Here is a 16,507-nt window from a genome sequence, read left to right as displayed (position 1 = left end):
ATTTTTTTATAAACTTTAATTTTTTTTATTCATTTTTAATATTTGCATTTTTTTTTTACTTTTAGGGGCTTCGGGGAAATATTAGGGGTCTAAACAGACCCCTGATATTTCCCTTTTAGAATAGAAAAACAGATTGAGGACAGAGTCCTCAATCTCTCTTTCTGTGTCCCCTGTTATCGATGAACAGGAATCCTCTATGAGTGTTCCCGTTCATTCATAACATTGTGTGTTTACTATAACTACAACTATGAATGAACAGGATGTGATTTAGATCACTGCCATTCATTCATAATTGAGGATATAGTAAACATACAATGTCCCCAATTATTTACAAACACCCAGTGATCACTGAGTGTTTGTACCGCTCTCCTTCCTGACAGCTGTTACAGGAGGCTGAGCTAACAGAGCTCAGCCTGCTATGACAGCGCTGACTTTCCGCCCACACTGCTCTCTTCTGATCTGTGACAGGAGGCTGAGCGGGGTGGGAGGAGAGACGCCGGCCGCTCACAGCACTCTTCTCCCGCAGCACTCGACCGCCTGCAACAGTTTCTCTTCTCCCCGCTGGGACACAGAGCAGCGCCCAGCAGGGAGGAAAGAAAGCAGGGATGCGCCGATGTATCGGCCAGAAAATGGCACTTTCGGCATTATGCAAAGGTGCCATTTTCGGCCGATATATTGGTGCATCCCTGGTTATTTGAACCACTATATATAAATAATACTCTTGACAATGTAAAGGGACCAAAATCCTTACAGGGCATGATTATGCAGCCGCACAAACAAAATGACTAATAAGCAGTTTTAAGAAAGTGACTTTACTGTTACATTCTTGGTTCATAACTGTAGATGACATTGCCAATGTCCTGGTCTGTTATATTTTCTACCTCGAAACAATAAACAGAATGAAATACAAAATTAATGTATTGGTAGCCCAAAACATCATAGCATACCTCAGGATTTATAATACAGTTATGTAAAATATATATATACACCGATTAGAACAATGGAAAGACAAGCTTTAAGAAAAATTTAGCTTATTTCCTCCCACCATTTTGACTGCATTTGGTTGGCAGAATTGCTGCTGGTGTTCCTCTGAGGACCTCCTGCTCGCCTTCCCTCAAATGACTTAGATTTTTGCGACAAGGGTTTTTCCAAAAATCCAGAATGTTTTCTTGTCGGAACAAATGACAGCGCATTTTTCCAGTCTCCTGTGTCCTTTGTGGCCATCAGTATTTCAATCATTTGATTTAGGGTAAGATTTTTTGCACCAATGTCCCATTTCAGGTAATTGTCTAATGGCAGTCTCGCAGTAGCTAAATTCAGCCGCTTTGCAATTCCTAGAGACACTCCTGTCTTTTGACATTTATCAACAAACGCACCAACAATGTAAATCTTCTCATGATCAAATTCTTTTATCACATTTGGAGAATCAGCTGTCAAGTACACGAGTCGATCTCGAGGAAAGATGTCAATGTGAGATTTTTCTGTGGCAGTTATTAAGAGTTTGTCCCATGCCTCTTGGTAGCGCTTCACCAGTTCTTTATGATATGGGCCCCCGGGTTGTAAATTGCAGAAATGGATGTGAAATGGATCACCAGAGATTTTGTTGGACCCTACACTCATCATAAGCTGACTTACTGTGTTCTCGATTTCTTTTTGTGACATATATCGATCATACACCATATCAAATACTAATGGTTGCCCATGTATCATTGACTGAACAGTTCGCCACCCATAAAAACTATCCTCACTTGAACTGAAAAGTTTTAAGAGATATGTGCTTATTTTTTCAGTGCTTCCTTCCATTTCACTCCTTAATGTTTGCTTTTCTAGTTTCTTTCTTTCCCTGCTTTTCTTTCGGAATTCTTTAAACATAAGTTCCTTCAAGTATTTCTTTCTTGAGGACTTGGTAGGTAGTTTTAGAAGTTCCTGCAGCTCCTCTGTGCTAACAGAGTCTGGAACAGATTTCCCTGCTAGTCTCCACATGTCAACCAGCTTTTGCATACTTTCTATAGAAGATTCCTCTTGTGTGTCTGATTCTTCCTGATCAATAGTGCTCTGCGTTCCGCTTCGAAGAATATCTTTCCAGGAGTCTAGGTTTAATGTTTCAGTGGCTGTAGGTTTGTTTTGACTCCTCCAACCATGGGTCAGCATCAGCATTCTACATTGTGAGAGCTGGTAACATACTTCAAATGTTAACTGTTTATTTATACACCTTCTTATCGATAAAGGGAATGTAGAAGACCTAACATTTCTTAATACTGCATTCATGAATGCCATCTTGAAGGATGAACATAACACTGTAAAAGCAAGAAAAGAAACATTCATATCTAAACTAGTATACATATTATTGTACCACTCACAATATATTTCGACTTAGCAGGAATTATAAAAAATTTGAATTACAATTATAATTTTCAAGAAATTGTTAAGCACACAACAATGGAAAAGTAACATATACTTTTCCATTGTTGTAATAATGTTACTTTTCCATAAAAGTAACATTATTAAAAATAAGACTCTCAAAACCATCCACCACTGTGTCCAATACTTGTTTTGTCCCCACTCTCATCAATTTTCCCCAGATGTTTATTACTGCAATTTGCTATGTGTACTTCTACCAGATGACATGACAGTGCTACACCCTTAATAACTAGATGTTCAGGCACTGAATGCAGCATTATGGTAGGGCAAGGGAATGTGCATATATTCTATACCTTAAACAGTTGGGATTCTCAGTGGGGTGGAACAGTAAGGAGGAACAAGGAAGTATAGGCAGTGGAGTGTAGGAATAAAAGGACCAAATATATCAAGACTTAATACCTCATGAAGAGGAGAAATAGCTCCAAATAAAAATGCCTTAAAAATACATTCAAGTACCTTTAAATATGAACTAAAATTTATCTTATTTGTGTATCACCCAGCTGTAGATCCTCAAATCATCTCGGAATTGGTGCTGACACTGTCCTTCCTTCTGGAGGGTGGCTACTTTTTCCCCCATGGTCCCTGTGTGTGTTGTAAAATAGCCACCACTCCAAGCTCACTCCTGTGATAGACTACAAGCTCAGTATAAATCAGAAAACTAAACGTGAGATTGTAGTTCATCACGGGAGAGAGCTTGGAGCGGTGGCTCGTGGGTATCAGCTGGAGGTGGGGAAGGAGAACGACGAACATTAGTTTGCTGATCTCCTACCCGCTAAATGGGACTGGAAGCGCTGGTCACTTCTGGTTCCTCAGCTGTCATTGCACGGCTGCAGAAGCAGTGGAAATGTGACACGTGGGGTCTTTAAAAATACCTGCCACCACTAGTATGCGATCACATAGTGGACTTGTAAGCCCCCTTATGTGATTGCAATTAAGTAAAAAAATAATGTACAAAAAATATGTTTGTTAAAGTTCCCCTCCCCGGCAAGCGTGTATCAATGTAAACATGCGTCGGGTGCACCTACGTACGTAAAGTATGATCATGCTACATGTTAGCTATTGCAACGTGCGCCAGAGAACAATAATTCTAGGGCCAATATTTACGGATATCTTTAAACTGATGACCTGTACAGGCTTTTAAAGCGTAGCCTGTGGACAATGTGGGGTACTGAATTTTGTCGGTTTCACAGACACACACACTTTCTGACCTGGACATGTTGGGTATCTGTTTACTTGTCTTTTATACTTTACAAAAATAAAGTGTGGTAGTCAGATAAAAGAGAAGTATATATTTTTACAGGTATAATGTAGGGTTTTTTTTAACATGGGGGAGGCAGTAAGTAATAATCGGACCTTGCATTTTAGTGTGAGGATTGTTATAGGTCAATACAGCAACACAACATGTAAACCTGTGCATTTCTGGTTCCTACCCACAAGTCTACCAACTAAAAAAAAAATCAGACACAAGTGCAGTTACTTCTTACATGGACATAGTGACAGATGTGACCCCCTGAGACATGCTGGAAGGAATGGACACTACAACTATAGAAGTCTTTATTAGAAGTTTTCTCCCAATCAATGTTTTGTCCGGTTTTCCCTGTTTCTGCTCCGAAGTATAGATCAGGAATTGCTGAGACACACGTCCTTCGTGATCTGAAGGAAGCCCGTCACTAACCAACCTTTCCATCCCTGTAAAACCACTTATGTCCTTCCCGGAGAAGGATACCCCTTACTCACCATGTAGTTCTCCCAGACACGTGAGGACGGAAGTGAGACGTTGCTCTATTTCCGCTTCCGGCGTACCAACGCTGTGTTTTTTTTTTTTTTTTTTTTTTTTCTTTCTTTCAGATCTGACAGTCCTGGAGTTTCTTACACATGCTGGATGAGTAGAGAGCTCGGTGGAACGCGTTCTATCGCCGCTAAGGTAATAGGATTGTACATGGCATTATCTGTAATTGTCAGCCCCTGCTCCTGTAATAGGTTTTTGCCTCTACCAGCAGTTTGTAGAGCTTCAGATCCATTTACTGTAGTGTGTATCATGGAATATGGCATCCTCAGCAATGTCCTTAGGGTTTTGCTGAAATGCTTTCTTTCATAGTGTTGCAGCAGTTGTTCAGAAAGGATGCTGACTGCACAGACCTGTTCTTCATTTGGAGGGACGGTCACTTATTTGGAACCAAATCTCTCTTTCCTCCTCACTTGTCCCTCTTTTTGGTCTAAAGTACAGACATCTATGACAAGGTTCTATTTCACTACCAAAGGTTTATTCTGCAATAAAACCTTCAAGTTATCTAATAATTATCTTACCTGTTATTTTTAAAAGTGTAAGGAAACGTAATGGTGACAAAAAAACCCTCTATTCAATAGACGCGTTTGACAAACGACACCACCTGTCAGAAGCGACATGCTCTTGAATTTTTTTCCGCACCTCAACGCAAAGCATCATGGCTTCAGCAATGTGTACAGCACCATGTGAACAAGGCTTAAAGCTAGCCATACTCCTATAGATTATCTGCAGATTTTCTCTGGTCAGATGGGAAAGGTGCAATAGATTCCTCCAACTACGCTAAACTGTGTGTATGGAGGAATCTCCCACTGGGCCAAGCTTCAGTATCTTGCTAGTCGGCCCGCTGGTTGTTAAAATACCTGAACAATCTAGTTGGATGTAGACATTGTTCAGGTATTTTAACAACCAACGGGGCCGACTAGCAAGATCCTGAAGCTTGGCCCAGTGGGAGATTCCTTCATCCACACAGTTTAGCGTAGTTGGAGGAATCGATTGCACCTTTTCCATCTGATCATAGAAAATCTGCAGATAATCTATAGGTGTATGGCCAGCTTAAGTTGGTGATTAGACCTCCACCCGATATTCCACACTGATACTTTTTAGTAGGTTTCTGGGGGACCTGCTGTACATTGTGAGATGGAGGAAAACCACAGTGCTAGCCTAGAGTAAGGTTATTATTTGCATATCAGCCTAGCGAGTTTAACTTTTTGTTTGATCTATTCATCTTTCCTGATAAAACATAGAAAAACGAAGGTAACTTTCTGTTACGAATAGGCAGCAATGGGGAGATCACACAAGATACATGAATAGTGGATGTGCATTTCAGAAGAAAGTTTATTTCCCTGAAGATCTGTTGTCTAATCATCAGACCCCCTAGTGTATGTCCACTTCTAAAGTAATATGTATTCCTTTTTAATCTTCTGCACTAGTTCACCCATGTTTGTGCAGCAGCTGTCTCTGCAGACAAACCTAGGGTATGAGGCTACTCTCTTTTTCTCATTTCATACTCCTGGGCATTAGTTTGTATTACTATCACTTAAGAGTTCATTTTACTAGATCTCCCCTTAAGGACACTGGAAAGCTTTACCGTTTTTGGAGAATAGGAGGAGAAGGTATGAAAACCATGTTGGTATGTAATGCCCAAGAAATGAATGTTATTAAACTGTGTCTCCTTCTTTTCTAGGCATTGGTCTTTGTTTGGATCTCAATAACGGAGGAACCATGAGTTTTCTCTTGCCAAAACTGAGCACTAAAAAAGAAGTGGATCAGGCGATTAAAACCACAGCAGAGTTGGTCTTGGTTCTTCGATTTGGAAGAGATGATGATTTTGTTTGCTTACAGCTTGATGACATAGTAGGTTTCCATGGCTTTTAATAAAATATATGTGACAACCCCATATTTTCTATTGCTTATGTTTTTTTAAATTTAAAAATGATTGCCATGTAATCAACTTAAAGGAGATAAAGCTTAAAGTTGTATATGATATTTATTTACAACCTCCCTCTCCTTTGCAAGCTATTCGCCATCAGTCATTCGTGTAATACTTAACTGACGGCAGATCTGAGCTGTCTGATTGTGGCTCCTGTTGAAGCTGCCATTCCGCAGCACTACCTGCACCCAGATCCCTCCCTGCATGGTAGCTGCTTTTAAGATGTAACATTAGATTAGAGAATACATGGGAAATAGAAAATAAGTTATTGTGTATTTAGAGTTCAGGTCTTCATTAAACTATATTTCTGTGTTATTAGCTTTCAAAGACATCACACGACCTGAGTAAAATGGCAACCATTTACCTTGTTGATGTGGATAAAGTGCCTGTCTACCGCCAGTACTTTGATGTCAGTTATATACCATCTACGGTCTTTTTCTTTAATGGACAACACATGAAAGTGGATTATGGGTAAGATAGATTGTTGTTTTTGTTTGCTGTTTTTTTAATTTTAGATAAGGCTTACATATGCAGAAATAGAGCCCTGAAAGGTTTTATTTATTTATCAAATTACAAAACAAGAAAAATCTTGATGTATTTCACTCTATAGTGCTTGATCATAAGGCTAAACTGCAAAACACATCAAGGCTTTTCCTCTGCTGTAATGTGCCAATTTAAATAAAACCTCCCAGGACTATATTTCTGCATATACACTGGATACACAGAGCCAGTGAGCAGGAGGAAGTGTGGTTGCTGGTCCGTCACCCAGTAGCAGTGGCTACTGTTACTCAAGGTTTAGTCTGCACTCTGTGATTCCTTCAAAGCCAGTCACCCAGTGGCAGTGGCATCTGATTGTGTTACTCAAGGTTAAGTCAGCAATGAATGATTCCTTCAAAGCACTGTCTGGCTATAGGGTGAAGTCATATCAGTGTTTTTAGACATTTAAGTTAAAGGAGAATTATGGGGTGAGTGAAAAAACACTCACCCCCCTAATTCAAGTCGACCTATGACACTAAAGCTGTCACAGGTTAGCTCTTTTGATCGGGAAGTCAGTGAACATACACCACTGATCGCTGACTTCCTGATCCTCTCAGTCACCACTTCCCGCAGGCATCACGCCCTCCCCTCTCCGTTTCTCCAGCGCTGACTGGAGGAACGGAGAGGGGAGGGGGTGGGCACAGCTGGCTCTATCAGCCATTGAGGTGGGTCTCAATAGTATTATGGGGATCCATCCCGGCTGCAGCACGGCTCTGTGCTCTCAGCATAGTGAGTTTTGGGTCACCGGAGGACATTAGCATATGTCCTACAGTGACCCTGAAGAGAACTATGACCAAAAAAAGTTTCCCCACTGTTCTCCTTTAAATATCTAAATCCCAAACTTTTGTTTTTAGTTTGGGACAGAGTATGGAAGCGTTGGAACCACTATAATGTTTTTATTGCTAATTATGAAAGAAAGCCGACAAGGCAGACTTCCTAAAAACTTTTTTTAAAGTCTCATATTAGAAGAATAAACATTGATGTTTCACGGTGGCCCTCTTTTTCAAGGTGACAAACTGAGAGAGCCTTGAAAAAGAGGGTCACTGTCTTGAAAACGCTGTCATATTTTCTTCTAAAATGGAACTTTAGTAAACTTTTTTTTCTGCATTTTCAAGTCTGGTGTGCTGGATTTCTTTCATGGTTGGATTTATATGATAGCAGCATTTAGCTGTGCACCTACCCTTAATAAGGAATCCCTAAGAAGTTTGTGCAGTATGGTAAGATGAAGTTTAAGTTTTTATTGCTGCCTGTGTCCTGGGTAGATGCACTCTTTTATTTGTCTTGGTGACCATTGTAGGTGGGAAAGAGAAAGATGCGAAATCCAAATGTTTTAGCAGAACAGGATCGGAAATATCAGAAATTGGGGGCACTGGCAAAAACAACATCCCTAATAAGGATTTTACCATTCCATATGCTAACCAAAACAACAAAAAACGTTTTGGCTCTAGATATACCTGAAAAGCTATGGGACACTTTTAGTAGCATTTACCTAGAATTTGCCTTGATCCTGTCACAGAGGTATTTAGAGTCTTTTCTATACTCAGTATCTCTTGCTAGCATCTTTTTTTTTTTAAAAGGCAGTCAGCATGGTCATGGAATGGCAAGTTGGCTCAAGAACATTACAGTTTAAATCTGTAGCAAAATTTAGAGCAATGTAGACATGGCTTTATAGTTGCTGTATTATTGCTATAGATCTCACATCTACAATTTCCCCCTTATTTTATTGTCAAAGCTGATATTCAGTGCTGAGTTCATGTCCAATTTTAGTCAGGTGTAGAGAAATACATTTAAAATTCAGGATCCAAATGGTTTGGTGTCTGTCATAAGGGACTGCCGAGCCTTGATCAGGGCTTACAAGATTTAGAAACTTTGAAGACTGAAGATAGATCTAGAAAGTGTGATCAAAAAATAGGGTGAATGTTTCAATTTAAAAAAAAATGTAATTACAGTAAAAGAGACATTGCCATTAATCCCCCTCAAAATACTCCCCCTCGCTTCAAACACACTTTTCCCGTTATTCTTGCCACTTTCTGAGCAGTTCTGGAAGTCTTCTTTCAGGAGTGTCTTTTAGTTACGCTGTCATGGCTGCCTCAGTGTCCTGAATCGATTCAAAACGGTTCCCTTTCATGATCGTTTTTACTTTGTGGAAGATTTAGAAGTCGCACGCTGCCAGACCCGGTAAATAAGGTGGATGAAGACACATTGTAATATTGTTATTTGACAGAAATTGCCATACCTCAGGCAATGTGTGACACGGAGTGTTGTAAAAAATGTTTTCATGGTCACTGCAGCATCACCATAAATGTATCATTTCGTGTGTTTCTTGAGCACTTTTTTGCAGTTTGAAACAAAATTTCATGTTAATGCATTGTTCGTGATCCATGCTTTACAGCACACTTTAAAATACACCTTTCAACCAAAGCTCACAACCGACTGACTGCACCAAACAACTTGTCTCACACAGTTACTAAGGGTCAACGCACAGCTTCCCGTACTGAAGATCCTTTCCGTTGGATGGCACTTGGCAGCAGCATTCACCGTATTGTTTTGATCACACCTCATTTTTATCCTAAATATGTTTAAACTCACTCGCTGACGATTGAATAACTACCTCCACTGGAAGTCTGTTCTGAGCATCCACCACTCTTTCAGTATAATCATTTCTAACTTTACTTCTGCAATTTTCTCCTGTTAGTTTCAGGTCCTGTGTTCTTGACTTTTATTTTTATTTTGCAGATCTCCAGACCATACAAAGTTTGTGGGAAGTTTCAAGACAAAGCAAGACTTTATCGACCTTGTTGAAGTGATCTACAGGGGAGCAATGCGTGGAAAGCTGATTGTGCGGAGTCCTATTGACCCCAAGAACATTCCAAAATATGATCTTCTGTATCAAGAAGTTTAAAGTGGTTTCCATGTTCAGAAAACTATTGTTTTCCTATGACTCTAGTTAATTACAAATGCATCCTGTGGCTGCTATTGTACAGAATGATTCATGCTCAAAAGAGGGGATCCCTGCAACAAACATCTACTAATGGAATGTAGTTTCCAGTGTTCTAACACATAGCAAGGGCTTTACCATGTTGCTAAAAACACCCATCAGAAATCACAAGACATTCTTTGGTCTGGTTCCATCCGGATTTTCACAAGTGCAACAGATTGCTTACCTAAAGCACTGTTTTTTGTTTGTAAATGCACAGGGTTATTCACAAAAGGGTGAAGAGTTTGGAGAATGCAGGAGAAGTGAATAATCTAGAACGTAGCTGATTTGGAAAAAATCTCCAATTCAGCTCACTTTCAAGTTCAGCTATGTTGTCCTAGATTGTTCTCTTCTCCTGCCTTCTCCAAACTCTTCACCCTTCTGTGAATCACCCTGTCAATGCTTTCATTGGACTTATTTATGAAAATAAAGTATTTTTTTTTTAAGTATACCTTAAGAAATTCTTATTTATGCATATATATAGTTTTTTCGGCATGGAGTACCGATATTTATCTTTCGGTACTGGCCGATACTGAGTACCGATACCGGTTCTTCCACTAGCGTGGAGCTTGCATCTCGGACAATCAGAAAGCGGCTTCCTAGTTCACAGCGTCCAGCTGGCTGTTTGGCCGGCTCGATGTTGATTGGCCGAGAAGCTGGCTTTCCAAACAATCGGCATCAAGCTGGCTTCCTGGCCAATTAGGAAGCCAGGTCATTACCCGCTGTCCGGCTTCCTGATTGCATAGAGCCAGTTTCCCGGCCAATCAGCATGGAGTCCGTTTCCTGGCCAATTAGGAATCAGGGCAGCGAGTCATTACCCACCGGCTGGCTTCCTGATTGGCTGGCAAGCAGACTCCCATGTTCCCTCGAGGAAGAGGAAATCTCTCCCTGACCAGAAGGTCCAGTATCGGGGAAGGTATTGGAGCATTTTGGCGAGTACGAGCACAAACACTCGGTATTGGCACCTGTACTAGTATCGGTGCATCCTTATTTAAAATTAACAACTATTTCCTATGACATTAAACTACAGATTACAGTTGATTTTATGTGTCTCAGCACAACGCCCCATGCTGAGGGAATGTTAAGTATGTTGATGTAAAGTACAGAGACATTTCTTGTTGTTTTGTTTTCTATTTTTAATTTTGCTTAATTTTTTTTCAACATGCTCAAAAAACCCCAAAATAATGCAACATATTTTATAATTTAGTGGTGTCCATATCCATTCTCAAACCATTATGTAATGAAGTGCTACATGGTGGACACAAAGGTCTAAAAGTTCTCAGTCCTACAAATGACAATTATTCTCCGTCGTTCTGCCCAATAGGTCTACATTGTTTTACATCCACAATCTCTAACCTTTGATTATAGAATCATATTCTTAACATATCTACTATTTCTAGACACATTGTTTTCATTAGTTACATGTACGCTTGGTAGAACTTCTAGTTATCATTGTATGTGCAGGTGGAATCAGACTTCTGCGACTCTTTGAAGATCTGCTGATAAATCGAAAAATAGACCGGAAAGCAACAGAGGGAGCCAGGTCATGGTTTTCTGTGCCCGCAGACACCTTTGGGCAGTCTAATTTCCTTAAGGAGCCAGTGGGTCTGTCTAAAGGTTTTGCACTCAATACCCAGCTCCTACAATGTAAACGTATCCAGGCTTGGATTTCTGGCTCAGTTCTTGCCTGATGCTGAGCATGGTGTTTTGAGTCTATAAATGCTACAGCACTGACTTTGCTCATAACTTCCTTACTTTCCTTACAAAGTAAATCCATAAACACTAACCCACCATAGCCATGTGCAATAAATGATATGTTGCTTGCAGCACTTTTTGAGATGAAATGGTCCCAGACATAGCTGGTGTGCTCTTCTGCTGAGCTGCAACACCTTTTGGGAACAATAATTTTTGGTTGAAGTGCAGTGAGCCCAACCTTATCCCCAGTTTCTATAAGGCAGGACTCCTCTTCTGTTTTCACCAATGTATGCGGTTCCTCTTTCACCTCCACAAAATTATCATTCGGATTTAGCACAATCACAGACCCACAGTCTCTTAAGGCAGCCTTAATATATGAGATCTGTGTACCTTTGCCTATCGAGTGATGGAATATTACTTTTTGGGCCCATTGACCAGCTCTGATCACCCCACGGTCTTGAAGCAGCACAAAAAGGTTTGTCTGTATACTCAGCAAATCTTTACTCATGAAGAAAAAAGACCTTGACTCATCTTCAGCAGCATCGATTGGAATGTTAATCCTTTGAAGATTGCAGTCTTTTTCTAGCAGCTCATAAACATAAAGTGTAACCATATCCCCAATCATTTTATATCGTTTGTGGTTCCTATCATATTCATTTTTGTAATAGTTATACAGAAAGGGTTTATTGGTAACCATGTGTCTCAACTCCCCTTGCTCATTGAAATAATACTGGAGGTCCTCAAAATGCTGCGGGATTTCTGTGCCGTCTTTGAATTTCATCAATCCTTCCATGTCTTCAAAGAAGAAAAAAAACAATAGTTCAGATAACATTGTGGCATTTTTTCTGCAAGCTTTATGCCGAAAAATAATAGTTTAGAAACTACTGTGGGATTTGTTGTGCATGTCACACACATACATCATAGATTTATGTCATGTATCAGGTGAAAACAGTAAGTGTATGTATCCGGAAAGGTAAATCCAAACCCTTTTATTATTACTATACAGGATTTATATAGCGCCAGTGCTTTACAATATAAGGAGGACATTACAGTTAGGAGGGCCCTGCACATGAAAGCTCAGAATCTTTTTATTTGCAATATTCTTTATGGAGGCTTTGTAGCAGTAAGCATATTGAATACACCAAATGTTAAAGGAGAACTATGGGGTCAGGGCTTTTCCCCATAGTTCTCCTTAGGGTAACGGGAGGACACAAACTAGCGCCCTCCCGTTACCCTAAGCTCAGTATACCGCGAGCTACAGCTCGCAGCATACTGAGACGCCGGAGCGGATCCCAACATCGATGTCGAGATCCGCCCAGCTCTGTCCGTTCCGCCAGTCAGCGCTGGCAGATCGGAGCGGGGAGAGGGGAATCCAGCCCCTCCCCTGTCACGGCAGAGAGCCGTGACAGGATCGAGAGGTGAGTGAACGCCGGTATATGTTCGCTCACCTCCCGATGTACTGAGCCGACGTGTGACAGTCTCATTGTCACAGGTCGGCTAGAACTATGAGGTGAGTGAAAAGCACTCACCTCATAGTTCTCCTTCAAAGGAAATGTTGGGAGAAGCAGAGGCTGCTATTGCTGGCTTCCTGTTGAAAATGTTTTTTGCTTCAATGTCATGTTGATCCAAAGGCTTCAGCACTTTCTGAATCACTGACCTGGAACAAGTGTACAGATTAGGTTATGATTCTTCAGTTTTAAAGGTGGCCATACACTTTACAACCATCGCAAGACCTTAGTCTTGCGATGGTTGTAAAGTAATTAAAAAAACCTACGATCTGCCCATCTTGGACAGGCAGACCGTACTTGCGATCATCGATCATGCTCCTTAGACAAAAGACGTGCAACCGTACAGTAAAAACGGTTGCACGCCTTCTATACACTTTGCGATTATCGTACGATCGCGGGATTATCGTGCGATAATCGCACAGTGTATGGGCACCTTTAGGCTTGTTTAGGGTCAGTGGTTTATAAAGTAATGAACCCTCTTGATAACATGTTTACAAGGAGATCAGTCATGGAGACCCCGATATTTCTTCCTTTAAAGCCGAATTCTGGGCAAATCAAATCCTAACCCTTGCAGCGGGGCTTCCCCCGCACTGGAAGGTTTAAGTGCTTATTTTACCTAGGGTGCTAAAATAACAGTTAATGTCACCTGAACCGCAATCCCAGCTTGCTCTTAGACTGCTCACTACAGCCTTGCTTTCCTTCTGCTCCAGAGGTCTAAGGTCCTGTGGGTCATCACATGCAATACAATCTGTTGGACATGAGGACACCGAGAGACATTCCATCGTTGGAGTGGAGGAAACAGACTGCAGGATCTGGTCTAAAGGTGCCCAAGCTCTACGCACGATCGCGGGATTAATCGCGGGAAATCCCGCGATCGTACGATAATCGCAAAATGTACGGAAGGCGTGCGACCGTTTCTACTGTACGGTCGCACGTCTTCCGTCGAACAAGCAGGCTGGAAAACCCGCCGGGAATCGTACGATTCTCGGCGAGTTAGTGGCCTGCTTGTTCGACAACTGCCGAACGGGCCGGTGTGCGCACGTGCACACTGCCCGTTTGCAGTCATCGGAAGCCCGCCCCCATTGCAGGCATCGGAAGCCCGCCCCTCAGGGGGGCGGGCTTGCGATGGTCGCAAGTACGGTCTGCCTGTCCAAGATGGGCAGATTGTACGTTTTTTTTATTACTTTACAACCCTCGCAAGACAAAAGTCTTGCAAGGGTTGTAAAGTGTATGGGCACCTTAAGTGCAAGCCGGGATCGCAGTCCAGGTGAGTATAACTCATTTTAGTTCCCTAGACAAGATGCCCCACTCTGAGAACTGGCATGCCTCTGTATGCTAGATTAGTGTTGCTCTTAATTTCTGCCAATTTCTTAATCTGAAAACTGGCAGTAATTATGTTTTAATCACTTGCAGTCATAGTGACAGGTTCTTAAAGAGGAGGTAATAATAGGAACTACTGCATCCCATCAGATGCAGTCACTGTTTGGGTATTCAGACAGCCACAGCACCCACTGGCAATAGCCAGCAGTGGTAATCCCTCCATCCATGCTGTTTAATGTGGAAGGAGAATTCTACTGATTTTCTCTTTCAGTCTTTGGGACCCTAATGAATCAAGTCTATGATGTACGCAATGTATACCAACAGCACATCAATGGGATAGCTTTTGACATTAAAAACAGGTAGACAAATTTGAACGTACTAAAGTCAGACCACCATATTCTGATACTATGGGTTGTGCTTCCGCCCTTTGCTTCCTTGTAAATACTACAAAACCTGTACTGAGGAAATACATAGGGCGGCGGCGGCTGCTGCTGCTGCTGCTGCTACTACTACTAACCTCTGCTAATAATTCTAGTTGCTTGGCTGTCATGCTGATCCATCAACTTCTAAATCACTGAACAAATTTGCAGATCAGGATTTACTTTTAGTGACTCAGTGAAAAAAAGTGAAGCCTCTGGATAATTATGACAGCCAGACAGCTAGTATTTTCAGGAGGATAGGTCTGCAATGTCAGCCTCAGTATGTCTCTCAGAACTGATTTGTTTGAAGGTAAGCATGAGCTCTTATGCCGAGAGTAATGTGTAGGCTGCTACTACTCGTGACTCCATTCTAAACATGCTTGTCGCCCAATCATCACGTTGATCCTCTGACTCCAACACTATATGAGGCAAGAGCAAATATACAGCAAACAAAGTTAGAAAGGCTGATCTGCAGAATGTTCTAGGCCCCATAGAGGATTAGAGACAGAAAATTGGTATTAAAGACAAGCAACTAGTATTTCCAGAGGAAGCCAACATTAGAGGGTTTCACATTTCCTTCAGCAGGGGTTTCCTTTAAAATATAATTGTACTTTTGTATAGTTATCTATTAAGTTAACCAACCCCAAAAAAAAAAAATCATACCTACCTGTCCATGTTTCTGTCAGGTCCACACTGTGCAGCCCATGGGGAGCTGGGGAGCTGCCACTGCAAACACATCCACTTGGTCCCTCGCTTCTTCTGCACATGTGAATGAAAAACCCATTCATTCCTGTAGAGAGGTATATCGCTGGGGCACATGATAGAAGGACTCTCTAATAAAACAAATAGGATTTTTTTCCCATATATGTGCACACGTGAGGGACTGGCCTAACGAGTTTGCTGCTTTTAAAAGGGGATAACCTAAAGGTGTTTACACCTTCCGTTCAGAAATCCTGCTGGTGTTACCCATGCATGTGCAGTAACCTACCATAGACTTGAATGGACTCTACCTTTTAAGTAAGGCCTCATTCAAATCTATGGGAAATGAAAGCACATGCAGTGCGGCGATTTCTGAATGGACGATGTAAACAACGCGAGAGGTCACCGCTGTTACAGAAACATATGTGGGAAACAAGGTAGAGGGGGGGAGTTAGTTTACAGTAGATGAGTGTGGGTAGGGAGTGGGGCTACGGACTTTTTTTTTTTTTTAATCTAACCCTCCCTGAACTTGTCCCTTAAAGAACTATGGGGTCAGGGCTTTTCCCCATAGTTCTCCTACGGGTAACGGGAGGACACAAACTAGCGTTCTCCCGTCACCCAAAGCTCAGTATACCGCAAGCCACAGCTCGAGGTATACTGAGATGCCGCAGCCGGAACGGATCCCGACAATTATGTCTGGATCCACCCAGCTGGCTTTGCCTATCTAGAGGCCGAGCCAGCTGTACCCGCCCCCTCCCCCGTCCGTTCGGCCAGTCAGTGCTGGAGGATCGGAGCGGGGGGAATCCAGTCCCTCCCCTGTCACAGCTCTCTGCCGGCACAGGATTGAGAAGCGAGCGAGCGCCGGTATGTGTTCGCTCACTTCCCGATCTAAGGAGTATAACCATACTAGAGTATTATTATCTGGTAATTAACCTAAAGTGGAACTTGACTTACTTTGATCCCTCAGAGTGTATTGCCATGATGTGCAAGTACGCATCTCATAATTGCACAATCTGGTACTTATCGTTCAGTGCGTACTCCTGCAGTGAGGAGATGACAGTAACAGGACAAGGGGGAAAAAGCAGACCTCTTCTCCCACTCTTTTCCTGGGTCTGAAGTTAACTTTCATCTCTATTGGCCAGCCACAGATCATGTCACTCCCATGCATGTGCGCAAGAGGATGCCCAGAGTAAGGCTAGGTTCACACCTAGGGTG

At 41.8% G+C, this 16,507-nt stretch overlaps 3 protein-coding genes across 3 annotated transcripts; 1 reads left to right on the top strand and 2 right to left on the bottom strand.

Moving 5' to 3' along the window:
* Positions 1–1,026: 1,026 nt before the first annotated feature.
* Positions 1,027–2,330, bottom strand: TRMT10C (tRNA methyltransferase 10C, mitochondrial RNase P subunit). The gene has a single exon (XM_018565270.1). The coding sequence runs from the start codon at positions 2,323–2,325 to the stop codon at positions 1,027–1,029; it is 1,299 nt and encodes a 432-aa protein (XP_018420772.1). The 5' UTR covers positions 2,326–2,330.
* Positions 2,331–5,895: 3,565 nt separating this feature from the next.
* Positions 5,896–9,756, top strand: TXNL4B (thioredoxin like 4B). Its single transcript, XM_018565279.1, has 3 exons — positions 5,896–6,061; positions 6,457–6,608; positions 9,411–9,756. The coding sequence occupies exons 1-3, from the start codon at positions 5,930–5,932 to the stop codon at positions 9,574–9,576; spliced, it is 450 nt and encodes a 149-aa protein (XP_018420781.1). The 5' UTR covers positions 5,896–5,929; the 3' UTR covers positions 9,577–9,756.
* Positions 9,757–11,030: 1,274 nt separating this feature from the next.
* On the bottom strand, positions 11,031–12,139 carry LOC108794271 (putative protein FAM172B). The gene has a single exon (XM_018565281.1). The coding sequence runs from the start codon at positions 12,137–12,139 to the stop codon at positions 11,066–11,068; it is 1,074 nt and encodes a 357-aa protein (XP_018420783.1). The 3' UTR covers positions 11,031–11,065.
* Between the last annotated feature and the right edge of the window lie 4,368 nt (positions 12,140–16,507).

This window comes from Nanorana parkeri, unplaced genomic scaffold (assembly GCF_000935625.1).
Source record: "Nanorana parkeri isolate BGI_ZX_2015 unplaced genomic scaffold, ASM93562v1 scaffold827, whole genome shotgun sequence".
Lineage (NCBI taxonomy): Eukaryota > Metazoa > Chordata > Amphibia > Anura > Dicroglossidae > Nanorana > Nanorana parkeri.
This window is presented reverse-complemented; position numbering and strand designations above follow the sequence as displayed.